Below are 12,338 nucleotides of genomic sequence, written 5' to 3'. Positions count from 1 at the left end.
ATTGTTAGCTGCTGTAGGAAGTAGCTGTTAATAGATTTATAGATCCATTTAGAGATAGTGAACAATGCGTACAACAATCTACCATAGTATTTTAGAAACTGAGATTGTGTTATGAAATCTTGAGCTTAATAAGCGGAATCTTGAGCTTAATAAGCGTGGAAGAATAAAACAATGCTAAACAAATTTAAAGAATTTAGGGAAACCTGAGAAGAGTAAAGCTTCTAAGATAATGTAGACAGGCAGCACTAAGGGATCTGTGAGGGAATTTTATCCAAAGAAGATAATAATATGAGTTGTCTTGTCTGCAGCAGAATTTGAAGGACACTCCTGTTTTCTATCAAGCCTTGTGTCAGTGTAAGCTGTAAAGTCGCAGCTCGGGCGTGATGTTTTCTATTTCCTACTTTTTTCTGGAGGGTTACCCAGAAAATATGAAACAGATAACGAAGCTTTCTCTCTGCGTTTTGACAAAGAAAGTGTGTCAAATCGTGGATGTCATTTCTAAGGCTTGCCGACTTCATCAAGAAAATCATTTCTATGGCCAATGAATGAGAGATAAATCCTCATGATATGAATATCGCGACCTTCATATGAGGCAAAGGGTCTCACAAATCAGCGAAACTATCCATCAGATAACAACATCAGCGGAAGGAATAATTCTTCTTAAAACTTCCCTCACTTCCAAAGCTTAAAGGTGGGGTCCCCATACAAACTGATGAAATGATCATAGAAAATATGCCAACATAAATGTCAACCTGGCGTGACATATCCAAAAAAGTGCCTCATGCATACATGAAGGACATACATGTATCTACGAACTCAAAACAAGAACTTCTGCTGGCAGTAATTAAAACAGAAGACTGTTCACCAAAACAATTACAGAGATATTCAAAAAGGTTGAAGCTACAATCACACGCTTCACAAGGACATTTATAAAAACATCCTGTGTTAGGTTTCCAAACTGCATTCAGCTTCTGGTAATTATAAATATATCACCACCTGCTCACCAAATCTTTATGCATGCACTTTCATAATAAGCAATGTTTGTCCAGGATAAAAACAGCCGTTATACTGAATGGCTCAAAAATGTACATGATAAAGATGAGCACTATATTAAAAGATACCACCAACACACCGCATCTGCAATGTTTCTAAAGTTGAACAATAACCTAACTGAGGGATAATTTTGAAAATGAAGCAGTCAACTTTATCTTATCTGAGACTAAACTTTTGTACAGGTTCAGTCAAATCTTGCTTACACTTGATACCTAAGGGGTGCATTCAAATGCATGAATAATCTCCCAAACTAACATCGCCACACAAGAAGGTGACATCTCTTCCTGACCCCTCGACATGCAGATGGTCAACTCCAGACAAACCAGTCAGCTTCAATCCACCACAAACAGGATATGAATAGGATACAAACAAACCCTGGACTGATCATTTTCATGAGATGCATTAAAAAAAATGGCTATTTTATGCTCAGGCAACACATCACTGTGAAGAGATGTGACTGGGTCTTCTTGCTACTCTAAGGACACCTGTTCCATGCTTGACACCAAAGGAAATCACACATTACTTCTAATTAAAAGACGCTCTCTCCAAGAGGATCAAATTCAAACCTGTTAGTAAGTTTCAAACGGGAAAAAACTCTGATTTATCTTAATGATATGTTTGTGCAGTTTTCGAATGCTGCTTTTCTTCAAACGGAACAAAAATGAATCCAAAATTTGAACATTTCAAATAGCCCTGGTATACGACAAAACTGATGCCTTTCTGAAACAAAAATATTTCTACAAAATAAGACAAACTTCCAAAGTAGCCAAGAAGGTTTCGAGTGGTTAAAAAAAATTATTTCTGGTTATACAAACTGCTCATTCAAGGTTTTTACAGAAAAAATAAAACATATGTTAAAATTTGATGATCTATTGGGTGTTGAAATTTAAGATTACAACAGTCACCTACCTTGGCCGGAATATTCGATTCCTTCGTATCTCGGTTTTGCAAAACATGACACAACCATCTTGAGTGTTTTCAATTTTCCCATTCTCTGATCAAATCATGATCAATCTATTACAGCTTATCGATCAGTTAACACAAGTTTCTACAATCATCTGTCTGTTCATTCTGAGATCACTTAGCAGAGTATGGAGTAAGTCAGCGCAGCATGTGTTGCACAAGAAGCGTTCTGATTGGTTCCCATCGAGTGACTGTGTAGTCCTTGCTCAACCCAGCATGACGATCCACACTCCAATTCCCAATGCCTCCAATCCATCACTCAGGAATTTTCCTCTTTCTGACAAGTGAGTGGTATAGACCGACAGTGACTCAAAAGCTTAACAATAGGCTAGAATGCAACGTCACTGACGTACGCACTGGTGCGACAACGCATCCCAACCGGGACATCAAAGAAGAGCTTACTGGAAAAGCGGAATAATAGGTAATGCCCGACAGGTGATTACTGAGAGACCAGGTTGCACGGAGGCACTGCAGACAGACAATAAAGACAGGTATGCACACAGGTGTAGACACTCCTGGGCTAGTCCATTCCACCAACAGGTAGGATGGTTCCAAAAAGGGAGAGTTCAAACATGGTTCAAACACTGCTTACTCAAACCACAGTTTACATTCCTTACCCTTTAGCGTAATGAAATAGGCAAATTTACCAGAAAATGAAGTTTGGCTGCAGAATTCAGCACCTGCTCCTAAGAATGATACCGATGTCACTGAATTGAATGGTATTTCAGTGACTAGGCTCTGCTAATGCACAAATGCAGCTGCTTAATGCGTTCTACTCCACTATCTAATCAGATTATCAAATGGGCATATTGGAACACATGCCATACTGTTCCCCTTCAAGATAAAATGCACTTACATAAATATCTGCAGATATAAAATAAACTCCACTGGCGCCATTGGACATCCAGCGACTATTTTCCCGACTGCATTTGACAAATTACTACAAATATCACAAGGCTGTGATTGTTTGAGCGATATTTTACTGATGCGTGGATGTTAATAAAACAGACTTTGTTTCAATAAACCTTCAGCGTCTCATTTAGTGAGCACAATGCAATCATTTTGGACAAACCCATTCAGAGTTTCAAGCAGTGTATTTTTGTGGCACTCAAGATATTTATGAAAACGCCCAGTTTTCCCCCAAACTCAAGCTTGAAAGATGTCTGGAAAACAATGCAGGGCACAACACAAACGCTGCAGACGCGTTGAGAGGGTAGACTCAACAAAGACAATAAACTTGAACTTTCAATGTCGAAACATTCCTTTAAAAAAGACGTTGACTCCAATGTGACCCCAACATCAACAATACAACGATCATGACACAAGGCATGGTAGTAAAGGGAAAAAAATTACTCCCGCAAAGTCAGGTCCATCAACTTCAGATGTTCTCACGTACATTCTTGTCAAGAAAAAAAAGTCAAGTGATTGCCCAATATCCGGTTAATAGTCACTTGTACCCTTTTTAAAAATGCTGTGTTCTGTACCCCATTAAACATGGAATGTTCCATTTGACCTCTAGGTGGGCCAAGGTCATAGCCATCAAACCTGGACTGTCTATCACACAGCAATAAAGTTCTAATGACTGGTGAACATTTTGCAACAAGCTTACAAGAGAAATATGCTTATTCTTTATGCAATAAACTTTTGCGCAATACCAAGTAAATCATCCTGCATGGATGACTGGGGAATAAATAGGGTCCACAAAGCACAATTCAGAATTTCTGAATGTAAACATACAAGACATCTTAATGATTCATGAAAAGCTCTCTTCCGGGAAAAGAGCATAGCAAAGTTTCACAGCCGATGAGCAGAGTTAAGCATCATTTTCAAAATTAAATTGTAGCAATGAACATTTCATACTTTCCAAATCTGGAAGTTTGCAACTTTTTCTACATTTTCTTTTTGCAAACAACGGAATCACTAAAATCTTCGGAAACGACAGAAGCTGTTTGTAAACAAAACTTCAAATTTCTTATCATGACCTGTTAAACGCAACTTGGCCCACTGGGTATGCATAGAAGTATACAGTACAAAAGATCTTCAACTGATCTAGTTTTGCATGCCATCTGTCATGCACACTGTAACAAGTTTACTGTCTTGTTGGTACACAATTGATAACAAAAACGGAAGCAACATCATAAAAGCAACTCCTGGAGGGCATTCTCACTCAATCCACGCTGGAATGTGGCCTCTCCCCCCTAAAAAAAACCCTCCAAACTGTGTAATTTTTGAGAATCGGGGCCCACCAATCCCACACTGTCAATACTGCCAGGACTTTTGTTACTCCCGAATATCTTTGTGCGTAAAGCCCACAAACACTCCCCAAGGCTATGGTGTCAATATGGGTTGTCTGTTGCTAAGTACAATTGGAACATGATATCTGAAAACTTGTCGCTGATTTACAGTAGGTTTTGATATACTTGTCAAACTATTGTGTGTACTCTCAACCACAAGTTGTAATACAAAGACCTACAGTTTTTACACATGCATATTTCTGCTTTGGTTTCTTTGAAAATTTCTGAACAAATGTTGGCCACAGTTGCGGTCCTTTCAGGTTCTGAGACTACTATCAATGAAGGCAACAAACTCTTCAGGAAGTTCAGCATTTTTTTTAAAGTTGAGGTTAATGCTAAAAGTGATTTTTAAGTAAGAGATGTTGGGCATGTGCCAACATCAGTTGCTTTATTGAAGTGAGGGGGACATCCCTTGATTAGAACTAATGTGAGTGAGAAGTACAAAGTCCTAACTGTTGGAATCAAGGGCCTGCTCAAGGGCCCCAGGTAATTTGGGATTCTAGATGTTTTGTGGTGTGATCTGAGGCAATTTCAGACCACTTTAACAATTTCTTTTTTTAACAAGGACTTGAAAGATTTGCCGGTATGTCATTTTAAAAACAATTTTGATCTGAAATATGAATGTAATACAGGCCCACGCCCTCCATTTTTCATTTTCGGTCCAGAAAAAAGTGGAAGGGACAAAAAGTGTGTGTGGGGGGGGAGGTACATGTCCCCCGTCCCCCACTGGTTCATGCCCATGAACAACAGTCACAAGCAAATATGGCTGTTTGTTCCTCCTTATAAATGAGATAACTGATTAAAAGCACTGTTGGATCCTAGTTTACAATTTGGGACAATTGGGTAACCTTGGTCATTTAAAGTAACCCTCAACAAAAAAATTCTTTCAATCTCTAGACTGAAACTTCCCAACAATTCTAAATCCGCTTATTCTCAAGGTTCCCAATCAATTTTACTCCCGACAAGAGGATCAACATAATGATGGTGTTTGTTACTGAAATCGAAGAAAAAGTTTACATTAAGTTATTGAAGAAAGAAGAAGGTCATAAATATAGTGATGTCTTGCATTCCTTATTTTGGGATATGGACGAAAAAAAAAATCCACAAAATGTGATATCTTAAAATCTATTCACGCATTATGAAATCATTCAGGACAATTACTCTTGAGCTTTAATGCGATAAATTGCTAACCACCTGTTATTGCTGCATTTTTTAATTTATGGGTGTCCCTGAGGATCTGGTCAATCTACTAAACAAACTTAACATCTCTCCATTTCAACTACGGTACTTTGAACAATGTTTTCAGTATCAACATACACTTTCAACTACGGCTTAAGACTAATCCATTCAATCAAGTTAGAAAACAAATCAATACTGAATCTTCGCAGCGTGATGTTTGTCTTTTTGAGAACTTGAGAAGACAACCCTGGCCAACAGCAACAAGCATTGACATTACTGAGCTTCAGATGCTGTTTGTGTTAGTGCGTTTTGCCACTTGAAACAACACCCAATTCAAGAACTTGCACAAACAAAAAACAGGAAGAATTTCTCTTCCAAAAAGAGGTGACCCACAACAAAAGACAGATGAATACAATAATGCCAAGTTAAACACTTCAAAATGTTTGGGAGAAGAACTAGAACTTCATTTTCCACCTACTCCACAACAAACCCAAGTGGACCAAACCTCTCAAAACTGTGAGAAGCTAAATCAATACCTGACTAATATACCATCAAATTGTAAGACTTAATAAGCTGTTTGCTAATCCATTAAAGCTAAGGTAAGCTATTCAAACCACAATTAACCCTCAAACAGAGAAAAAAGTTCTCAATTTTGGGGGTTTTACAGATCAAGTCAAGCGATAAATATGCCCAAGGGGTAAACACAAGGATGATTTTCCGCTTGTTTTGTCCTGAAAGTGTTAGCGAGAAAGCTGAACAACAGACAAGAGGTCATCTTAACAAAAAAGGGGCGTGTTAAAGAGGGACAAGAGTGCAAACATGGTTTACAATAGAGGGGCGTTTTCAACGTCACATGATCACATTGACACAACCGAATACTACAAAACTCAAGCATATGGCAGTTCTGGAACCTATAAATTGAAGCAAAACTTAAATCATCAAAGGAAATCTTGTCAAGGTACCATTTTGCAATTTAATATCCAAACTATACATAATAATTTCTGGCATGTGGATCATATTGAGAGTTGACAGATTGCTTTCAAATTTCCACTGGAGGTTCAATGGCTGAGGATTAAGCCAACAAGACAGGTTGAGTAATCCTAAAGACTGGAATTTAGGGTGCATGATGAGGGTGGATATCAGAAGGGACAAGGAAAAGGAAGTGGGGGCTTCTGAGACCCGCCCAAATCAACTGTTCCAAGCTTTCAAACACGAACAACTCTGATATGGGTCATTCCATGAGGATGGGGCAAAATATGTGATGGTGTCCATTGTTACCTGGGTTCCGTAAAAATGAACAGCTATTTCTCTGCATTGGGATTCCAAATCATACATCTTGCAAGGCTGCATACAGAGGTGAATGTTGTAACAGAGTAAATGACTTACTCTACAAGTCATGACAGGGGGTAAAAGTTACCCATGTAACAAGGACACCGTCACAAATTGTGCCCCAACCTCATGGAATGGCCCATATACTTGGCGTCTTATTTTCTGCTAAATATAAACGCATCAATGGGAGAAGGAATTTTGAAGTGGGTATCTGAGATGGTCTGATATGCATCAATCAATGGCCCTATGCACTTTTGATGTATCACTGTGTTTACTGCAATGCATGGTGGGAAAGACGGGGACCAGCGTATGCCATGAGTAGGAGAAATAGCCCACTTAGAAGTTACATTTTGGTCACAAGAAAGTGAATGGTTCAATCTTACCATTTCCAGTTGTGGAGAACAATTTCCCTGGAAGATTGATGGAAAGGAGATAACCATACGCCTCCCGTAGCTGTATTTACACCGATCACCCCCATCAATGCATTGCGGTTAACTCTGAGATCCACTGTTAATAGTACATACGGCCATTCCAATGTGACAATCGGATATTCCTAATTGTCCTAATATCTCGTGTTATTTAAATTCAAATAACACAATGCAACTCTCTTTGTTGAAGGAGAGGTACCTGGGTGATGACGGTCTCCAGAGATTTACAGCCTGTGCATTTGGCTCTTTAATTGTGCCCATGGGGAAAGGGTGGGTGGGGGGGGGAACATTTTTATCACACCAAACTGCATTTTCACAAATCTTTCAAAGACATCAACACCTCCTTACAGACTGTGAAGTCCCACTGCTGAAGAAACTCCTAGCCATGCCACTGCTTGGCACCATGCCAAGTACACCCCTTCACCGGTCCCCTTTTGGGAAGCTCGATGACTTTGTGCCAATCCATCGTTTCCACTACGGAAATACTCCCACACTGGCCTAAGGCCAAAAATTACAGCAGGTCTGAAAATTTATAGGGAGGAAATATCCCAATTTTTGACTAACGTTACTCAGGTGCTTGGACAAATGCCAGAATGGGTGGGAAGTACATGTAAATATGCCGAGTGTTATTCTGTAACGAGATGATTTGGAAAATTAAACCTAGCTGTCTATATTTGTAAGCAAACCTATAGCCCAATCTGATTAGAAGTCGTAACTGCCACACTCACACTCATATTCTTCAGGTTGACAAGCATGTACATTTGGCAAATCACTAAGAGGCATGTAACTCGCGTGTACCACCTGTCCATGAGGGTTGTGCCACTGCATTAATAGCTTCTATGAGTAATTCTGGTTGTCAAATTACACTAAGAATACACAGGTACCTGTACCTGAGATTGCTAAGCAATATGGTTGTTTCACAAGCGTGCGCCACTAAGAGTTTTCAACGCGTTGGTCAATCACAATGCATGAAATTTGTCGACCCAATGCGCATTTGGAAAGGGTCAACAACTTTCGCGCGTTATAATTGGCCAACGTGTTGCAAACTCTTGGTAGCGCACTATTGTGAATCGCCCGTATTGTCACATGAAGTAAACATTCTAAATGCTTGGTTCCCAGCTCAGAACAGTGAGTGTGCCAGTTTGCTGGAGAATTGTGTGATCAGTAGGGTTACAAAATTTAACAGTGAGGTATATGATTCCGGGGGGGGGACTCAAAGCAAAAAGGGGTCAGCTGTAAAGAGAAATGAACAGGTCCTGACAATGCTGAGGAGTGGGCAATGGCATGAGCTGACACAGGTATTACTGAGGTCAAAAATCAAAAATGGAGGGTGACCTTTTATCGTCTAGACAATCAATGAAATGGGAAACAAATCATGCTAAACCTTGGGTGAGAAAGGCCAGAAATCCACAGATGTACCGAATTGATTCTGGGGAGAGGTCCCGCATTGTGCAAGGAAATCAGGTCAATGGGGGCCATGGGTAGAAGGTGAGATTGACAAAAAGGTCCTAAAGATGTCACAAGCACTAAAAATAAATATGGATAGTTGAAGAATATGACTCTGGAAAAACAGCAAAGTGCACATCATGACTGCAGGTGGGTTTATATAATATTGTCAGTTAAAAGACCATAGTCGGTAACAAGGCTTTTCTGTGAAACTAAATCAGCAGTGGTACATAATGCACTTTGCTAACCAATCGATATGTTAAATTATCAAAGCTGTGATGGAAAGTTATCACAACTAACGGATTTGTCTGCAGACCAACATCAGTCAAGCTTTTTACTGTAGTCATGTTACTTGTTGCAATTGATTAATAAACATGCAGTTTAAATTTCTTTCCAATGACTTCTCCTTTCTGTAGGTTTCCTGTCTTTTTCCTTAATGTGCTCCCTTGACAGCAATTCTACAAGAGACACTTCAAATTCAATCACAAGTGTCACTAGATTTCCTTCCAAACTGGGACATGCCGCACTGAAAAGATAGTCACCTTCCTTCAAAGTCAACAAACCATTTTGGCAAAGCCATCCAGAGGCCTGGAAAGAATCAATTTCTTTTCTCCGACAGGGAAGAAAAATGTATCCTCAGTAATATCATGCATGTGCTGTTCATTACAGAAAAATCCGGTGGAACATGCTGTAGTTAAAGACGAGTTGCGACTTTGAAGGATTTTCACCCCCCTCCCCTATCATTACGGTGGTTCATTCCTTGCCTTTAGTTCCAACTCCTTCCTCCATGGTTCCAACAACAACATTCTCACTTGGAATTACAGCATATGCCAACTGGACATTGGAACTCTAAATACATGTAACTCACAGTCAATGACAACACATCAAGAAGATTTAAACTAATCTCTAAGAAAGGTTAACTTGATCTGCAAAGATCACTCGATTTAGCCAACAGATATTTCTGTCCTTCAGTTATCCCAAGTCAGAGCTCCGCTCTAATGACAGAATGGTGCTACAGTACTATGTAGGCCATCCAGTAACAAGAGACCACTAAATAAACAAAGGTATAAATAAACGAGAACAAATGTCACATATCTGCAGCTTTATCCCCATTTGTTTCTGATTTATAAACAAATTCTATTTATTTTTCAGTGATAGATGCTGCCTTGCACTAGCCACCTTTAACCTCGCACCCGTTAGTCAACATAATGAATATATTTTGCAGAATCTGTGGATAAAATTACCCTGGAATGCCACTCCCGTTGTGGGGTAATCGATGGGTTAATAGGGGGTAGCGTTTACCCTCCCTGGTACCTCAATGTGGCAAAACAGAAGACAGAGGACCCAAGGGTCACTCACGCTGGGAGACGCAGTCTAGGATTGGCTGGAATCAAATTTGATCGAAAATTCCAAAAGGTCAAACTGTGAGAAAAAAAGGCTTGCCTCTTCTTGCTATAGTAATTCTTTTGTTTTTCATCACAGAGCAATGAAAAAGAGCAATTCCACCCTTTTATGTACAGTTCATTCTGTTCAATGCAATTACCTGAGGTGTGAAAAATCAGTATCTCTCAGGTGGGAAAAATCTCATGAGTAATGGAGAATCAAGCATTGTTTGGTTTGATATTTGCTTCTTATATTTCATCAAATCTAGAGACTGAGAGATGATAAATAAAGCATACATTGCAGTGAGTTTGCAAAGTTGAAACATCGGCATCATTTCCTTCCTTGACATCTTTTTGTCAACAACCATTGTGATTGTAATATTTTGAGGTGGCACCGTCAAGTCTCAAGATTTTTAATCTGATCCTTCAGCAGGTGCTGGCCCGCGATGACCCCTTCAAACTGGACAGGATATGAGTGATGCAACCAGATGCATTGTGGGAACACCTGGGAGTTCAAAGTTTGAGAAGTGATGAGACTGTGGCTTAAGACATGAAAGAAAGCATTCTGACAGATTGCTGAGGCTTTGACTCGTGACTGAGGGGTGAAAAATGATTGCTACATCACCACAAGGAAGGATCAACGAAAAGCTACAATACATGAGATCATGCTAGCTTATATAAGTAATTCATTTCTCTAAACCAGTCAGCTCAGACCTTCACAAAAGACAAAATTAAATCTGAGCTGCAACGACAATATTTAGGGGGCAATATAAAAAAATCCTCTACTGACGTGCCTAAAATATGACTGACATCAACTTTGTCAGGAAGAAAACGAGCAAGGAGGAAGTTGATGAATCAATCAGAAGAGAATCAATCAATGAAATGATTAAAATCAAACGCTTAACTTCAACCCACAATATATTAAAACTGGAAGATTTTAACCTCAACAAAAGTTTTACGTTTGTAGCAGCAGTTTCCTATGCTACAGTTCTGAAATGTTTGACTTTTTAAACAAACTTTAAGAATATTAGCTTGTTTAGCTGGCAAACTTATAGATAAATTCACTTCTATTTGCTAAGATTTGGCATTGCATTCCACAGGTGATTTTCATCTGGAAACTTCAGAGGTGTCCACATTTGGTTTGGATTGCTAACCATGGCAACGGGCAGCTTAACATACCTTGGAGTTTGCGGTAAATCCCCGGCGTTCCATGCCGAGTGGATTCAAACATTGAGTACATGGCCACTTTGCTCCATGGCCATTTAGCGTGGCCAAGGAACACTTGCCAGTCCCAAGACTCAAAGACCCCACGAAGGAAGAACGGCATATTGACTGTGAAACAACCTGGCCGAGGAATGTCACTTGATAAAGCACAAAAAATCCTCCAATGTTTATAAAGCAGTCGATCTTGAAGCTATTCTTCACAGCTCTGGTCTTTTTGGCACGTTCACTGAGAGAATATAGAGTGTCTAGATCTTCTCAGAGTTCATATCAAAGTTACATGCTCCAAACTTTTTTGCAGTTCAGACAAAAGTTCTTCCAAGAACATATGAAGTCTCCTCACAGCATACCATGCTCACTGTCCTTTTGGAGTTCAACTTTGAGAACTGTTCAAAGCTTCATAGGCCAGCAGATGGATCAAACTCTTTGAAGGTCAATTCCAAATGAACAACCCTTCAATGTTCAACGATCGTCAATGTGAGCTCTCTGTTTTTCTCAAAGCACCGTACAAAACCACGTCTTGACTCAGCTGAGGTTAGCTCACCATCTTCAAACCCTTTGCCCCAACTGCAAGATACTGAATTTTGCCCCAGGATGTGTTCTGTGACTCAAGGTTTTATGGCTTGTGACACAAGTGCTCAATCCGGACTGCTCTGACACAGTCGATCCAGCAACAACTTCTAAATTAGATGAAATCTCATCCAATAGGGGGAGGGGAAGCCTAAGTGACCTTTAATTCAGGATAGAGGGATGTTTTTCACTGTGGGTGATGTACGATGATGTATCCAATGTTTTGCAGACAGAGATCTTCTTTGACACTTTACTTACCAAAATGTTTCAAGCATTGTTTTTTCCTGTCTCTTGCTGACTCTGTCAGTGACATCGTTAATGGTACAGAATTTGCTGACCTGTTTCATAATTCTATATTGTACTCAAAAGATTGCTGTAACTTTGAATAAAAAATTTGAATAAGCAAACTAAGAAAAAATCATCTTAGTGGAAATAAATCATAATGTTCATGCATGACCCTATTCCTGACCAGA

The 12,338-nt window shown here is 39.5% G+C and overlaps 1 protein-coding gene across 9 annotated transcripts in view; it reads right to left on the bottom strand.

Moving 5' to 3' along the window:
• LOC110976411 (uncharacterized) overlaps window positions 1–12,338 on the bottom strand; it is a 100,247-nt gene that overhangs the window by 46,486 nt on the left and 41,423 nt on the right. Inside the window, exon 1 of one of the 9 annotated variants that reach the window (XM_022229652.2) lies at window positions 1,963–2,483. The exons of the other annotated variants lie outside the window; for them this stretch is intronic. Within the exon in view, the coding sequence (XP_022085344.2) occupies window positions 1,963–2,044 (82 nt within the window). The 5' untranslated portion in view covers window positions 2,045–2,483. Of the gene's footprint in view, window positions 1–1,962; window positions 2,484–12,338 lie in introns of those variants that run through there. 9 annotated transcript variants of the gene reach the window in all.

This window comes from Acanthaster planci, linkage group LG11, assembly GCF_054643075.1.
Source record: "Acanthaster planci isolate LZ-2023a linkage group LG11, COTS_SCS, whole genome shotgun sequence".
Taxonomy (NCBI): Eukaryota; Metazoa; Echinodermata; class Asteroidea; order Valvatida; family Acanthasteridae; genus Acanthaster; species Acanthaster planci.
Note: the sequence above shows the minus strand (reverse complement) of the source record. Positions and strands in the feature narration are given on the sequence as shown.